The following is a 17,473-nucleotide window of genomic DNA, read 5'->3' on the forward strand; positions in this document are numbered from 1 at the left end:
TCTATGATCACCCTCATCCTTGCACCCTTCCCTGTTCCAACCATCTCCCTCAGCGTGCTTGGGTAGGGAAATGCTGCTGAAGGCACCTGCTGTTGAAAAAGAGCAAGGTGTGCATGTGTGTGAGGAAAATCGCAAATTCTATGATGACTTTTTTGTTCCAAAAACCTTCTTGTGCCCACACATTCCTTCATCACCCCGAGGCTGAGGCCTTTCTGGCTTTTTTGGTCCCTCCACCACAGCTTTCACAGCCTGTGCACTATCGATTAAAATGCTAATTCCGTCTAGAGGAAGTTTAGATCCTATTCTTGGTGCTTCCAAGAGGGATCTAGGGCAAGTCAATTAACATCTCCTCACGTCAGTGTGTGTCAACACTGCTGTCTCCTCATGGCCTGGAGCCCGTGCAGGCATTGCTGAGCCAGATTTAACCACAGAAGCCGTGCACTCTGGGTGAGTCACTGGAAAACTCCTCCCATGCACAACCTACCCCTGGGATTTTGCAGTTCTGAGCCCGGTCCTTGCAGCAGCACCACAGCACTGCCCAGCACAGTGGATAGAACCTGAATTCTTTGCCTAAATCTGTGCACACACAGAGACTCTGAAGTAGATTTCCCTCATCTTTTTCTTGTGTAAAATAACACTGGAAATACACAGGACAAGAAACTTTTAACTCCCTGTAGCAACAGTGAAAAGAGACTGTTGATGTCTGTATTTAGAGATCTAGTTTTGTAAAGATATGGATAAAAATTTTTCATTAACAGAATTACAATGATTTTTACTTTTGCGATTATAAAAGACAGCTCTCCCTAAAACATGGTGATGAAGTTTGTAACAAGTGTCCTCCCTGGAATTACTGTGAAGTCTGTAATTGGTGGAGTGCAGAGAAGGAAATGTTTTAATCAAATAAGAACAAGGAAAGAAGCATTCTGAAGTCATAAACTGCAGGTGTTAAGTGAAGAATTCCCTTCAGCACTGAAATGTTGAAGGGTGTTTTGCTGTCACCAATCCATTTGGGCTATGATCTGGCAATCTGTGGTTTTTATTAAGCTTACTGCTTTATAGATAATTACTAATACTTAAATCTTTAAATGCATTTTTCCCCAAAATGGTTTTTGGGAAGTACTTTTCCCTCTAATTAATTAATTTGAACATTTCATAAGAAATCACATTCATCTCAGTAGTCATTTGTGTTCTGTCTTGGTATCCTTATCTAATAAACTTGAGCAGATTAGCTTTTTACTGCATATTTTACTTGGCTCTAAGAGTTAAAATACCAAAATACCAACTAAAAGGAAATAGAATTTAATATTTTCTTTTCTCTTAACGTTTTTATATAACTGTGCCCTCTGATTTTTTTTAGCCATGCTGACCAACAGCAGGGAAGGAGAACTCATTGACCAAGAAACTGGGACCAGCCTAAAAAAAATACAAAAGGAGAAAGGTAAAATCACAGACTGTTTTCCATCTCAGGCATATAATTGCACTTATTATGTGTTTCATTCCTTTTTCTCATGTTCTGCATATGCAATGACATTATATTACTAATTTAAGAGAACTAAGTGCTTAATTGCAATGAATAATGTATCCAGTGAACTCACATGGAAGTGTAAGCAATGAGAACTTTGCTTCTCTCTGTTTATATAGCATGAGGGTAATATTTTGCAGGTCTTTTGGCTCAATTATTTATGAAGTTCCAGGCAAATATTTGATCAGTCATGTGCTATTGTTTGTTTGCCTTCAGGGGATGTGTGTGCAGGCTGCTCTGATGCTCTGGGTGAGCAATATAATTTTATATTGTCTCACCAGTGAGGGGCAGCAAGGGAAGAGGTGATGTTTGGCCTGGGGGGATTCTCCTGTGGGCAGGGAAGAGCTTTCTCTGCCGGGCTCTCCTTGCAGAGGTTCCTGGGTGCTGGAGGAGATGAATACTCAGGGATTTATTCTGGGAAAACACTGCAGAGAGGTGTTATGGGGGATAGTGAGGTTTTAGACTGAAAAAGATGTTAAGAGAAAGAGAAGGAAGAGAAGACATAAACTAAATGTACTTGTTAGTCTGCTGAGAATATTCATATTTATCATCATAAATGAAAGCACAAACTGATTTATATTTTGCTTGAGGTGATTTTCATGTATTTTCAGAGGAAGCTAAAAGGCAAGCATAGACAATTTTACGGGCTACTCAGAAGAGAATTTGGAGCCCTTCTGTGCCTTGTGCTTCTAGAGTTATATAAGATTATTTGAGCAGTGTCAGGGTTTTGTTCAATCAGCTCTATTCCTTAGAGGTCTGTGACTGATCCAGTCATGGGAAGGAAGAGCCTGAAACTTCCTCCTTATATTTTGCATTTCTGTACTCAACTCTCCTTGAAGACAGAAGCTGTTTTCTATTCACTGGTTTTTCTGGACATTTAAGCACTTTCCTCATGAACCCCAAAAGAGCCCTTCTGTGCCATTCTGAGGTAATTTTCTGTCTGGATCATCCTGCTTAAATCCTTCCCTCTTGACTCCTGTTGACATTTACAGAAAGTTACCAGCCCTACCTTCACTCCTAAGATTTAAAAATTACATTTCTGTAGTAATTGCATAGTGAGTATTTAATCTAAGCTTGAAAGTGTAGTTGATTATAATTCTGTTGAACTGTACATGGTTTCTTGCCACATGTTCAGTAATTTTTCAGTGAAACAGTTCAGTATCCTGTGGGGTTCAAAGATGCAAATCATGTACTTCTTGGTAGTAGCAGTTCTGTCACTCAGGATGGATGAAGGAAGGTACAGTTTAAAAATCTGAAAAAATAATTCAGAAATCCCCAAAGCGAAAATAATTGAACCTCCACCACCTGTGAACCCAATTCCCAGGCTGCTGTGATCGTTCCTTTTAACATGGATGAAATCACAAAGATCTGATGCTAACAGTTTGTGTGCCATAATTCTCCTTAAGATTAAAGTTGTGTAGGTTTATTCATTTCCTAGTCTACATTTTTGCATAATTTCTTTAATTGATTAAGTACTGGGAAATGCGTCTTTATACATGTGTTAGTTCTGCATGCACTTAGGGGATGTTTTTGGAATTAATTTAGTGTGCAGAGATCCACCTGCATCAGAAAAAAACGCTTTGAAATCATGAGACATTTTCAAATATTATTTTAGAGACAAGACAAACTTTCTCCTTTTCTGCTTGGTCTGCAGATGTCAAGTTTTGCTCAGAAAATATGAGGATGAAAAATCTATTTTTTGTTGTCATATACAGATGTGATTTTTCAAGTCACCCCATGGCTCCAGAACCTTTTGATGAGATTATAATGGGACTAACACAGAAATTGTAAAGCACAGCCTTTATATCCAGCATTCCACACTGATTTTGCATTTATGAGCGAGACAGATGTACAGTGCACTTTCTGTAGGAACCACTGGGGTTGGTCCTCAAGGATTTATCCCAGTCCTGTGTGGATTCTTTGTTCCCAATACTGCTTTTGTTTTCTCCTTTATAATTATGTTGAGCTCAGTTATGTTGAGTGTTTTAGAGTCAGGTGTGGACAATGTGAGGAGTGGGATCTGTGCTGCCTTGTCCTGCAGAAAACATCCACGTAATTTGTATACAGAGCAAGCTTTGTTTTTCCAAACCTGCCATTGCTCTTACCAAGGCAAAATATATTCACCATGGAAAAGATTTTCAAAGTTATTAAGAAGGAATGTAGTTAAAATAAAAGTATCAACATTTATTAAGTATGACAAGTAAGCGGTTTATACAACCGTGGCAAACATATGTTTTCACATCTGTTTTGAGTAATATCATCATGATTTTAAAAATGATTTATAGCTCTGCAGGCCATAAAATGCCAGCTTTGCTGTAAGTTGGAAGTTTTCAAACAACAAAGAAATTATTGAAGGCATATATTGAACGTGTGTTTGTGTTATACACCTTGACATAACTTCACAAAGCCGAGCTCTCTACAACAATTAAGATAACAACAATTGAAAATTAAGGAACTCAAATTTATCAGGAGTATTATTTATTGAAACCTTAGCATTAAAAAAATGATTAAAGTTATTGTAATGATTATAGACAAAATATCTCTCAGGATACACAGATTTTGTTTTCCATATCCCATTTTACGTGATCTCAGCAGCAGACAAAATTGTGCCACTTTGTTCTCATCCAAGTCATTTCAGGGTAATTAGGGTGAGGAGAACATGGCTTCCCAACAGTGCTTCTTTAAAAGACAGTTAATATGAGGTTGTTGCAATTCCTGTGATTTGTTTGCATGTGTTGGTGGGGCAGAATTTCCAGAATTGGTGTTGTCTCATTGCAGAGCCTTTAGAGCCCAGTTACAGCCATACCTATAAGCTTTTTTTTGAAGTAGAAATGCCATTAAATCTCAATTACTCTGCTTCTTTTCATCATCCTTTTAGAGGAAATATGGTCAGATTTAACATTAGAGGGCAACAAAGTTAAACATCTTTGGAAGTCTGCATGGTTTGGGGTCTTTATATATAGATCTAAAACTGTTTTTACTGCATAGATTACATACAGTACTATATTTTTGTCAAATGCCTTTTTCTGGCATGTTACACCAGCATTTTGCCTGTGCATCTATTTCTGAGTGAAAACCATATCAAGAGTAATCTGCACTTTATTTTGAAATCACTAGTTCAAGGAAGCAGTTACAACCCCCCCCTAGAACACAGCCCACATTTTACCTGCACAATTACTCACAGAAACTACACTTTAAATTCATCTGCTTCAATACATATCCTGGGAAAAGTCTCTATTGTGTGGGGTGGGATTGTGTTTGACACAGCCCTGTATAGGCTTTGCAGAAAGCTCCATATGAATTCTGGCATTGGGAAGGTGAAATGAGCCAGAAAAGAATTTGGCCGTGCCTTCCAGCCGGATTTAGATGCTGGTACAATTATTCTGTTTGACTGCATGACAAGAAATATTTCAAACTCCTCACACAGGCTGGAGCACTAAAAGGCACTGGCCCAGCTCTTGCCACAGTGAAATCAGTGGGGATGTACAGGATGTCTTTGACCAGTTTGACCAAAGCTTGGTCTTTGGGAAGGTTTTTCCCCCAGCTCGTGCTGCTGGTTGTTAAGTAGACATGGCTAGCATGCTCACATGGGGTTTGGGGTGCAAACCAGAGGAAAATATTGTAGGAAAATTCCATTAGTGACCCTATTGTCAGACTTACCCACTGTTTGTGCAGTCTATGGCTTTTGCTGAGAAGGGGACATGGCCTGCACTCCCAGAGCTGCTCCCTCCTCCAGCCCATCCTGCATCTCCAGAGCCCAAATCCAGGCTCTGGGGCTGTGTCCCATGGCCCAGCCCATGGCAGTGTCCAAACTCTGCACCTGGCAGCTCTCCCTTCCCATTTTATTAAAGAACACCTTTGCCTTTATTGCTTCAAGGAAAGGGGAATTTTGCATCATTTCTGTCTGCTGAGTGAAATATTTTCAGATGGCCAGAGACCACGGTAATGAAAGAATAACCATATTTATTTATTGGATTTCATTAGCAGAAAAGAGGGTTTATGCTGTTTAAATTAATCACTGCCAAAGGACCGGGCTATTCAGGATGTGAGGGGAGGAGAATGAGCAGGTGCAGAACACCTGAAACAGCAACAGGCTGGGGGGGCTGTGCTCCAGAGAGGAGACTGGCCCAGCAATTCATCTGAAAGCATCCAGATGGAAAGGGGAAGGAAGGGGAAGGAGAACAAGGAGCACAAAGCTGAACCACACGGTGGCTGTGCAGAGTGTGGAGGTGCCAGCACCTCACATGGTCCCTGTGCTGCGTGTTTAACGTGTCAATACTGGCATCTTATAGATGTAATGAGAAAAAAGCTGTTTTCTTCACAAGTGTGTTCATGAATACATGAAGAACTCCCCAAATCAGGAGTGAAACCGTGTTCGTTCTGGTCTCTGAGTGTGTCACAGACCTGGGGTTGTTTCATCAGCAGTGAGTGCAATAGTACATAAATTTAAAGGTTTCTTTTTCCCAAAACCTTGAGTGACATGTGCAGTGCAAGTGTCCTCTGGATAAGTCAGAGATATTTTTACATTTTCTATCCTCAGAGAATACCGAAAGATAAGAAGCACAGTGCTCTATTCTGGGTGGAGGCATTTTCCACAAGTCTTTTTTTGTTTTTAAATTTAACCTGCAAATGAACTGGCAGCTGTTAAAAAGGTGGCCTAATAGTAGATGTGATTGTCTGTCAGTCAGTCAGTCCAAAAAAACCCAAACCCATAAAACCAAGGCAGACTCTGTTAACACTTAGATTCACAAAATGTAAATAATTAATAAAGGTAAAGCTTTAATTTTTGAAGTGTCTGTACTCATGATGTTATGATTGTGTGCTTAACCATTGCTGAAAGATTTATAAATATAAAGGCAATTATGCAAGAGATGCTGGTGAAGTGCTCCAAGGTCAGACCTTTTACATTCAGTTTATATTAGAGCTTTATTTGCAGAATTATTTTTAGGAATGCTCTTTTTCTGATGAGTAAAATACCTACTTCACAGTTAGCTTGCCAGATGGGCTAAGGCAGTTTCTTGCATTGATATATAATTTATTAATATGTTTAATTTATTAGATTTCAGTGACTTTAATGTACTGCCGTCTAAACACTACAAATTATGAGTCTGTATAAACATGGTGAAATAATGAAATGTTCTTTACTGAAAAAGCTTTGAAACAAATTTTTAGTGAGGTATCCATTCATGTCAGACTGCAATAAAATGGGCAAATAAGAGAGAGATCAGGAAGCTGCTCTTCAGTCAGTTCTCTCTTCAGGGATATTCCTACTTTTCCTCCTATACTGTAAATTGTTTTATGTAGGTTCATCTGAGCTATACCAAATTTGAAAAGTATAAGAAGAGGAGAAAAATTGTTGATTTTCACCCAGTGACCTAAGAAAGCTTTTGGCTTAGGCCCAGGAATCTTTTCCTTAGCACTGGTCTTAAGCCTGATGCGCTGGATTCTCTGCTTGGTGTTAGCTCTGGTGCAAAGTCATTAACCTGAGACCTGCACTTGGTGACATTCTTAATGTCTGTGAGTTATTTAATAAATTTGCCTTCAGTCCTCATTAAGAGCAGTAGGATGTGGACAATCTGTGTCCTGAGAGGTTGCTGAATGTTTTTGTCATTCAGAAATCCTTGGGATCCTGGGGAATGCACCAGCAGGGGCTCAGCCTCCCCTGCCTGAGCACCAAACCTGCTCATTTGTGTGCCCAAGTGTGCAGCTGTGCACACTCAGAGGAAGAAGAGGATAAAAATACAGATAAAAATTCAAATTAGTCATAAAAATTGTTAATTGCTGACTTGGGAAGTTGTGCAGTATGTGTGACTGAGGGAGATCTTCAAGAAATTCACAGAAGCTGCACTTCATTAAACAGTTCTTTCCTGAGGGTTCCTTCCAGTGAGCCAGGGTTTGTCCTGCTGCCCACAGCTGGATGTTCCAGATCAGTGAAATGCAGAGCTCATGGTTGTGACAGCAGTGTGTGCTCCTGCTGGCAGAAGAGCAAACCCAGCACTGGTGCATGGTGTTTTGTGCAGCATTTTTTGTGTACTCAGGGACTTTTTTCTAATTTGATCTTGAATATCTGAGATGGCTCTGTGGAGTGTGTCTGTCTCCTGTGTAACAGCCACATGAAGATGGCAGTTAAGGGCTCTCTCTTCCCTTTTGTGGAGGATTTGATGCCCAGAGGCTTCTGGGGACAGCAAGGCTGAGACAAAACTGCACATTAAGGTTCATCTCCAAAGTGGTTTAGAATGCTCAATGCATTAGAATGTTCCTGATAACAAAAAGTAATAAATTCTTAGTGAACTTCTAACCCTAACCATTCAAGGATTCTGTGCATAAGACAGTTAAGTAACCTCAGAGTGGAAGTAGAAAAAGATTATTCTTGATGTGTAGTCATGAAACTGGAAAAAATGTGTTCTTCATTATATCCCAGACATTGTGTTGAGTTCCTTTGATAAAGTTACATGAATTCTTATTAGCAGAGCTGATAATGGCCCCTGTGCTCCTCTCAGAAGCCACTGGGGCTGCAGATTGCAGGAGATCAGATTTCATGTTTGATTCTTGGGGCAGAAGGCACCACTCCAACACTTGAACTGTATGGGATTTGTGATTTGTGTGTCACAGCCACAGTTGTTTCTGGGGATGGACAATTCTCTCAGTCAGTTTTTCATATTATCAGCTGTCCTTTGGAAATTCACCATTGTGCCTGAAAGAGCAGGAGCCCACAATTGTAATCAGTCCATAAAATTTCAGCTGGATTAGCTCAGTTTGTTACAGCCTGGTGTTGATAATGCCAAGGTTCTAAGGGGGATTTTGTCCTTGCATGGGCCGTTCACTGAAGAGTTGGACTTGAAGATCCTTGTGGGTCCCTTCTGAAGATTCCCAGCTGTGAATATCCTTCTTGAAGCAGGATTGATAAAAAGATGGAAGGAGAGACAGCTGTGAGCTCTGAAATTGGAGCTGAATGAGTACAAACTAGAAAGAGGGATTGCTCCAATACAAAATTCCCCAGCACACTTTGGCCATGCTTGGCCTTTCCATGTTGATGTCAAAATACCAACTGATTTATTTTCTTCTTTTATTTTGTAGTCAGTATGAAAGTAGTTTCCAAAGCAGATTTTTCTTCTAGTTGACAGAATGTGACAGGCTATAACAAGCAGTTTAATAAATAAAATTCTGCTTCCAGGTGTATTCTGAGATGTTATAATCTATAAAACATGGTGCAGTTTTGAATCTGTCTGTTTCACCCGTCACTGGGGCTGCTCTGTGATATTTTGATAGTTGGAGCTGGCTTGTGTGAATTTGCTGACATATCCTGTGGCTGTTTTGGGAGCGTGTTGTCAGCGAGGGGATCCAGAGCTGTGCAAATTTCACTGACAGTTCAGAGGAGAGCCTCTTGTGCTGTGCTTGGAAGATGCCTTTTTATGTGGAATATGCTGGATGATGGAGCATCTCCAGGAGATGGCTGAGCTGGAGCAGAAATTGGGATGTGTGTGTGTACATGTGCCTGCTCACAGAGGCCAGAAAATCACATGTTCAGAAATTGTTCAGAAAATACCATGTTATTTATACATCTATAATCTCTGGGGAATTTTTAGGTGCTGTTGAATAGGAGACTGTATTTGTTATTGTTGTCTGGGTATTTTTTAGTTTGAAAATCTTAAAATTGACTGTAATGATGGCAGCCTCCAGGCAGAAGTGTGGAGAGATTCACATATTAAAGGAGGAGTCACCAGAGCTGCTGTTTGACTTGTGACATTATTGTCATTATTGTCATTACTGTGGAATGGCCTTCGGCACTGGAGGCAGGAGGGATTTAGGCAGAAGGGAGAGTTGGAATTGCTCTATAAAACCACAGATCTATATTTATACTTATGTATATTTCTATTTATATGCCATCTATATTTATATATACTGAATTTTAGTTTAACTGATATATTACAAGGAAAGCATAATACTTCTGTAAAATCACCAGCAATAGTAATAACAATAATAAGGATTATATAATGACATAATTTTTTGTGCAAAACTTTTGCTATTTAAAAAAAATAAAATAAATCCACCAATATTCAAAAGCTAATTAATAAGTTCCTTAGAGACAGTTCTGTTGTTTCAAGAAGGGTCATTGTTCATTTCTCTCCATAGTCAGGTGTGGAAAACCCAGCAGAAAATGAGTCAAGTGTTTCTAGACTAGGGTCTGATTCACAATGAGAATTCTCTCTAATACACAAGATAACTTTTCAGCAGCCTATTTTAGGATGAGTGTTCTGTAAACATCACTTCCTATATGGCCCATATTAAATACTGTATGGAGCAGGCTGGAGCTTTAATTTTACACAACTAGCAGCTCATATATCATCAGTCACATAAAATACTGAGGGTAAATGGTCCCAAGTATGTGCAAAGTATGATTATCTTTCTGGAAGAGCTGTTGCCAAATTGGCAGAATCAGTGTGGGGTTTTTTCACCAATGAGGCCCAACCTACACAGATTATCAGGGTTAGTAAATTGTAATGGCAGAATTAAAGTCTCAAATTATGCAGTTTGTTCTTTTTGCTTGATTTTTTTCTTATAATTTCTGCTGTTTTGAGCGGCAGAGTGGCTGGGCTGGGGCTTTCCTGGCTGACTCCAGTACAAGTGTGTTCTGATATTCCAGTGTGCAAGTTGTTGGGGAACTGGTTTCTCTTCTATGACTTACAAGAACATCTGTTCCCATTTCCTCTGTAGAAAACTCACAGTCTCAAGGACTGTCATTTATTCCCTAATATTCCTCCTCATCTGAAAAGGAAAATCTCAGCTCTCTATAGATGAAACTGCCTAGTTTTCTTTTTTTCTTGAAGTCTACACATAGAAATAAAGCTACAGAGAAATTCCAGCTGGCAAAGGACCAGCAGCATCCTGCAGTTCTCTCCTGAAGGAATTACTATGGGAAGTGTCTGTGGCGTAGCTTTAGAATGTTTGCATCACTAAAATGAGCCTGTTTATCTAAAACAAGAGATTATAACAGAAGAAATCCAGAAGGCATAATAATACATATTAAACCTTGTTTTCCAGGCTGTTGAATCAATTTATAGGAATATGTGAGTGAGCAGGAAGGTAACAGCATCTGGTAGCAATAACAGTTTCCCTTCCTGAGTTACCAAATTAGCTATGGGAAGGTGATTAAAAATAAAATATAATGATTTCTGATAGAAATAGGTAAACGGCATGGGCTTTGAGATAAGAACTTGACAAATGTGTAAAATAAATGCAAAACTGGTTTTGAAAAGGGGGGGAGATTACCATTTTCTGTGTTGTGTGCCAAGGTTTGTGCATTTCAAATGTTGGCAGTTGGCTTCTTTTCAAAACTGATAAATAATGATGTTTGCTGTGGAAACAATTATCCTAAAAATAATTTAAAAGGATTGTATCCCCTTTTTGTTTGCCTATAAAGACCACATTCAATTTATATATAGACAGAAAGAGCTCCACTTGCATCTATAAAACAGTTCTTAAATCATTCTAAATTATTGATGTGCACAAAGAACTCTTTCCGCTTTTGTTTGAAGTTTTATTTCTGCGGCGTTGTGCTTTCTAATTGTACTTTCAACTGCTATGACATCTGTTATAGTTGTTTCAAAAACTTTCCATACTTTTCTTTTTTAATGATAGACAGGCTTTTCAAAGACAAACTGTCTTCATTTTGAGCAAGAAAAATAATTAGTTGAAAAAAGATCACTGATTTGGCCGGCCAACTCACCATTTTACTGTGGATTTTTTTTTCACAAGTTGCTGTTTTATATGATTCCAGCACCTATTCAACAGAAAGCTGGCCAAGAGGAATTCATCTCTGCAGTAAGTCAGAAACCAGAGAGCACCAGCATATGTCCCTTGCTTCCCCGAGGAAATGCAGGACTTTATTCTGACAAAAAGAGTACCAAGAAAGTACTTCACAAACCCAGAGTCTCTCTATGTCTGACAGATGGAAAAGTGAGCTGCAATTCCAAGCTGCTGTGCCCAACAAAATAGGAATAAAGCTCAGAAATTGGAGATGAGATTAATGCTTAAAAGTCTGCTTAGAAGCCCTGTTTATTATAACTGGTGATAGGAATATGTGGTGCAGCAATAAACAGGTTTATAATGATCATAATGCAGTTTTACCTCTGGTGTAAAGTCTAGGAGAATAGATCTAAATTTAAAGCACTCCAGATTAGGATTTTAAATCTAAATTTAAAGTATTCCAGATCAGGATTTTAAATCTAAATTTCAAGTATTCCAGATTAGCAAAGCACAATGTAAAGACATTTCCTTGTCTTTTTTCAGAAGAGGGGATTTTTGCCCCTAAGGTAGAATTTTTTTGAAAAATTTAAGCCCTGGACTCTGGTCCAGTTGTGGTACACCGTAACTAACCTATAAATTAGAAGTTGCCCAGATTTCATATAATAATTAATACAACGCTCAGGGATTTAATTGACCGCAAGATTAAACTATTAAGGAAAAAAATTCATCCTAATTGAGAATTGAACCCCTACCCTTTATTCATGGAGTGTCTGCTCTGCCACTTGAGTCGTGAATTGGGGGTTAATTGACTGTCTAGAATCTCCCAAGGAACAATTATTTCATGCACTGGTGTTAACACATCCTGGCATAAGGCATTTTTATGGGACTCCTTTTTCCCCTGGATTTAGAGAGATGTCCTGAGCACAGCAAGGAAAGCTGCTGGATGTGAGGAAGGGAAAAAAGATGGAAGCAAAAAAGGGATTTGGGGTTTCCTTTCACACACAATCCCAGCACTTTCCATGTTGCTGCTTAGATTCAGCGATGCAATTTTGCTGCTTATTTAAGTGTCTGCTGTTTTTCAGTGTTCAGGGAGTATAAATTCCCTGATAATATTTCAAATTTGTGGCAGAATTACACTTCCAGCTCAAGTTGTTGCAAGACTTAAAAATGAGCGCCCTGGAGTAGTGGAAGGTGTCCCTGCCCAGAGCAGAGTGTTGGAGCAAGATAAGATCCCTTCCAATCCAAACCATTCTGTGATTCTCTGAAATAACCTGGAAGTAATTCAACATAAACTCCTCTAAACACCATTAAAAAAATCTAGGTGTACTTAAATTTTTGCTATTTTTTACTAATTTGCTTGCATGGTGATTAATAAAATCCATTACTTCATAGTAGATTTTTCTGCTTCATTAGTGCAAATTTGCAGAACTTTTCTAATTACTATTCTCCTTTGAAGAATAAATAATAAGAGATAATATCAAAAATTTTTAACTAAATGAAGACTTAATTATGGATACAGTTAGGCATTTTTTATATTTAAGTGTATTCTGGTTTTTAGATGCTTTTATAAATGTGCCTTTTGTCTTTACAGAAGCAATTGTCAGAATTTAGGAGAAACTATTTTTGGGTGGCATTATCAAAGATAAAGGGAAAAGCAGAAAAGTTTAGCTTTTTAAACTTTGCTTTCAAAACTCAGTCCTAAATCCTGTGAGCAGGAAGGCCCCAGTTAATTCATGCTTGAAGCTGTGTGAAATCTCTCTGTGCTGAGTGCGGGCTGGGAAGGGATGGCACCTCACAGGTCCTGTTTGAAACTGATGCTGTACAGAAATCTGGTTTTGGTGGGGTTTTTTCCATTTAATTATTCTTTTAAATAAGGAAATGTGAATTGTAATGACATGTAGGCATGTGAAGTGTAATAAATACTCTGCAGTAAAGAAAGAGGAAACATGATCTGATATTTCTAACAAAAAAAAGCTCAGCAGAGTGTTTCTTGCAGTGTGAGGAAATAGTTGTCCCAGGTCCCACAATAACAGCCTAGGCTCCCAAGAGCTGCCAGCATCTGAGGAGAATGGTGCTCTGGTGAGAAATAGAGTAAGGAACAGCATTTCCCATTGCTGGTGACTTGGAAGAAAAAACCTGGACATGTTCACAGTATGAACTAAGTGACAAAGCAATATTTTACACTCTTGAGTGTGATTCCTTTACTGTTATCACCTAGTTCTAACTTCTCCCCTTTAAATATAATTCTGCTCCACAGTTTCCTCCACCTGCTGTTTTCCAAACCTCACACGTCCTCAGTCCACATACATCATCCTTCAGCTACACTCCCCAGCCACATTTTCCACTGCCAATTCAAGCTCTTTCCAGCACCCAGTCTGCCTGTCTCCCCTTTTTTGTTTTTTTTTCTTCTTTATGTTTTTATTTTTTTTCTTTTCTGTAGGAAACAAATCCATATATTGACAAAGAAACCTTCAGGGTCAGAAACCTTTTTGGGTTTGATGTTTTGGCTTTTTTTCTACTCTATTTATTCTTTTTAAGTAAGTAGCACACCAAAGAAAATGTAACACTTTTAATGACTTCTCAGTGTGTTAGGTAAGTGTAATTGACCCTGTGTAACATTGCTGTCTGCAGTTGGTTTAGATTTTTAAAAAATCCATAGTCTATCACACAGAAGACCTGCCTGGGGTGAGTGGGAGCCCTCAGCAGTGTAAGACCCAAAGCCATGCCCTGCAGGTATCAGCACTGCTCAGGGAGAACTGTGAATTGTGGCGATGGTCACACAGCGTTCCCTGTGCAATCCTGCCTTTAGCTGGGCATGCTCTGGCAAGTCCTGCAGTCCCAAGGAGCCCCCCAGCCCCTGCCTGTGCTGCCATGAACGGGCCTGTCCTGGGACTCCCGGGGGCTGGGGGAGCAGCTGTGCTCAGATCCTGCCCTTGGAGCAGCTTTTGCCTTCACCTTCCCTTCACTGCTCCTGGAGGAAGCAGCTGATAGGCATCGACACGATTTCCTGGGCACAGCACATTCAGATTTTTATTATGATATTACCAGGACATATGTTTGTGGAAAGAAGATATATATGCATATATCTCTCTGTTTAGCCTCGGAATGGAAACTGTGTAGAAATGGTATATTACCTGCATGAAACTGAAAATATGGGTGCCATAGGGTGCAGGAATTGGGCCCAGCTTTGCTTACAAATCAGCTTGATGATGAGGCTGCAAAAGTTATATTTTCACTGCTTTCACATACTGAATTTATTAGCTTCTGGAAATTGATTTTGGATGCCTTTCATTTGCCATTGGGCTGGAGTCAAAGGCAAAACGATGATATACCACATTTTGCTCACTCATCTTTTTATTGCCCAACTATTGTTATTGAGGAAAAGACATTTGATGTGTTCCTCAGAGGAGACAGAAAGCACATTTCATTTTCTTTTAATTGATGAAAGTGTAACTGAACACAAGTCCTGCAGTCCTCACCTTCAATATCCAGGAGGAGTTATAAGGGATAGAGGGAATGGCCCTGGGATTCAGCTTGGATCAGGGCTGAGAGCAGGAGCCAGCAGGGCTGTCAAACTTTGTCCTGTTTTATTTGCTTGGAAGGAACGGTGCAAAGTTAATATCGATGCAGTGCTGTGAAAGTGCTCAAGTAGTTATCTCTGGGAAGGTAATGTGAACTCAGCAGTATCATTGCTTTGATCTTTGGTTAAAGTCTTACAAAACTAGATTGCTCTTTGATTGACAACCTTGTCAGAGAGTGAATGAAGACTGACACTCTAATATTGAAAACGCAGCGTTTACAAAACTTAAAGCCCGAGTTTTCTCATGACACTGCTGCTTTTGTGGAAGACTGAATTTCACATTTATTTTTAAATCAGTGTATACCTTGCTGTGTGAAGCTAAAACTTATGATTTTAGACTGCTGGCTCACAAATTCTTCTCACCCTAATAATTGGTGCAGATATGTTTATAGCAAGAGCACTGTCACCGTGCATTTCAGGAGCTGCTGTTTGAAGGCTTGAACGTGGTGGTATTTATCACATCTCAATACCAAATCATGATCAATCCAGCACAGGTTGATGGATGCAGCACTGGCAGGCTGAGCTTGGCTTGGGCAGTGGATCTGACAGTGTCTGGGTGGGTCTGATAACACAGGTTAAAGGTTTTCTGCCTTGCAGTTCTCTCCTGAAGGGTTGTCTTCAGCTGTTGTTTCTTCAATTACCCCCTGTAATACCCTCAAATGAGACTGTTAAAGGGAGACTGAATTTGTGGAGTAGATGTCTTTCATGCCAGAAAGTCATGGGTACTTTTCCACACATTCCTCAATTTCTTCTTTAAATTAGACAAAATAATACATTTTGCTCGTTCAGAAAATAAAGGGCTTTAAACAACTCTCACTCCTATTTTTGTCTGACATGACATTAACTGCCATGATTTAAATAAAGTGTAAGAATGAACCAGATTGTGCTTATTCCCACACCAAAATACCTTCAGCAAGAAAATGTCTCCCCAAAATAATAATCCTGCATCATCCAGAGGTGTTAGTGAAGAGACTCTTTATATGATGCAGTTTAAAAATAGGCATCCAAAAGATTTGCACAGAAGGGGCTGCTGAGCTGTGCTGTGGGGCGTGGAAACTACTTAAATTGGCTTTCCTGTCAAAGCCAGTGTTTGCTGAGACTACATCATCAGTTTTTCCTGACCTTCTGGTTCTCAATTTACTTCAGGATTGCTAAATTCTGTGTGCAGTTCTTTCCTTACCTCTCAGCTGATGTATGTCCTGGATGGATGTGTGTGGGTGTAGCATTTAGCATCCCTAGAAATCTGCACAAACCCTTGCAGATTGAGATGTGTGCACTACAGTGTAATATCTTCACTAAAGTGGCCTTCATGAAAAAATATTAATTAAAAGCCCAGATTAAAGCCACTCTCATCAGCAATGCAGGTTTGCTGAAGAAACCCTAAATTTGACTGTACTCTCAAAGTGGACATGTGTAAGTCATGAGCATAATTAACCGTTTCATTGTTTGAGGTCTGCAAGTGACTGATTTCAGAATGAAAAGCATATATAGCTGTGTTGATTATGCAGAATAAATTATTCTCAAATACACATTTAAATCAATACATTTTTTTATTGTGTAGAAAATACATGTCCACGAAAAAGCTCTCTATTGATCACCCAAATTTTGTAAAGAATTTTTAAATATATATCTGAAATTCCTTTGGAAATGTCCACAATCTGCTTCCATATTGCAACACATATGGTAAGAAAATCTTGCTTACAAGCCAGTGACTGTTTTTAAACAGTTTTCAGAATTGCACTGAATAACAGCTCATGCACAAAAACTGGTGTGTTTTGTATTTATAACAAGCAGCTTAACATTTTCTAAACGATGACAAATTTCTCCCTGGATATTTTTTAATGTAATAATAGGATTAGTTTAGCTGTCCCTGGGGGTTTTTTATGTACGTAGGCACTGGTGGTATGTTAGGAATATTTCTGAGTCATTCTGGTTCTGTCTTCCTGCTTTCTTCAGAACTGAGAGGCCTCTGTGGCCATAAAGGTTGTTGCTGTTGATGCCTTTGATGTGTGTGTGTGTGTGTGTGACACGTAATGTTGATATTTAGGAACCGATTCCCTTGCTATGATTTTGATAAAGCAGTTTCTGGAACTTGTTGTATTTCAGTTCAAGATTTACGGCTCTCCTTTCGCCTCAGACCTCATTTTTAAAGGTCAGAAGAGAAAAGAAACCCCAAACCATAAACATATTAAGTGAAATATCCATGGTACCTCCTGTTAATGGTATTTCCTTAAAGCAGATAAGTTACTGAGCCCCCTTTTAAAACAAGAGTGTTAATTTACTGTTTCCTTTCATCTGTTGAAATAATTACTTTTCTTCTTCGCCTTCAATAGTTTGTTCTGGTCGTTAACATTTCTGTAAAATTAAGTTTGAAAGGTGCTTTTAATGTTCACATAGACTGCAGAGCACATTTGACTGTTAAAATCAACCTACTTAAGGCAGAACTAATGTTTAACACTCGCAGCTATTTGAAGTAGTTCACTGCCCAGTTTAATGGTGCTGCCAAGGGCAATGGTCACATTACTCGCTGCTGGATTTGGGGGGGTTCTTGTGCTGGCAGTAAAGACAATCCATGAGACTCCTGAAAACATTGGCTTAGATCTTAAAGGCATCATTTTTCTACT

The 17,473-nt window shown here is 39.1% G+C and overlaps 1 protein-coding gene across 6 annotated transcripts in view; it reads left to right on the forward strand.

Moving 5' to 3' along the window:
* The window catches only part of DACH2 (dachshund family transcription factor 2), a 239,234-nt gene that overhangs the window by 194,293 nt on the left and 27,468 nt on the right, over positions 1 to 17,473 (forward strand). For all 6 annotated transcript variants that reach the window (XM_074551314.1, XM_074551311.1, XM_074551316.1 and 3 more), the window contains exon 7: positions 1,358 to 1,438. In XM_074551314.1, coding sequence (XP_074407415.1) covers positions 1,358 to 1,438 — 81 coding nt within the window. The remainder of the gene's footprint in view (positions 1 to 1,357; positions 1,439 to 17,473) is intronic.

Source organism: Zonotrichia albicollis, chromosome 14 (genome assembly GCF_047830755.1).
Source record: "Zonotrichia albicollis isolate bZonAlb1 chromosome 14, bZonAlb1.hap1, whole genome shotgun sequence".
Lineage (NCBI taxonomy): Eukaryota > Metazoa > Chordata > Aves > Passeriformes > Passerellidae > Zonotrichia > Zonotrichia albicollis.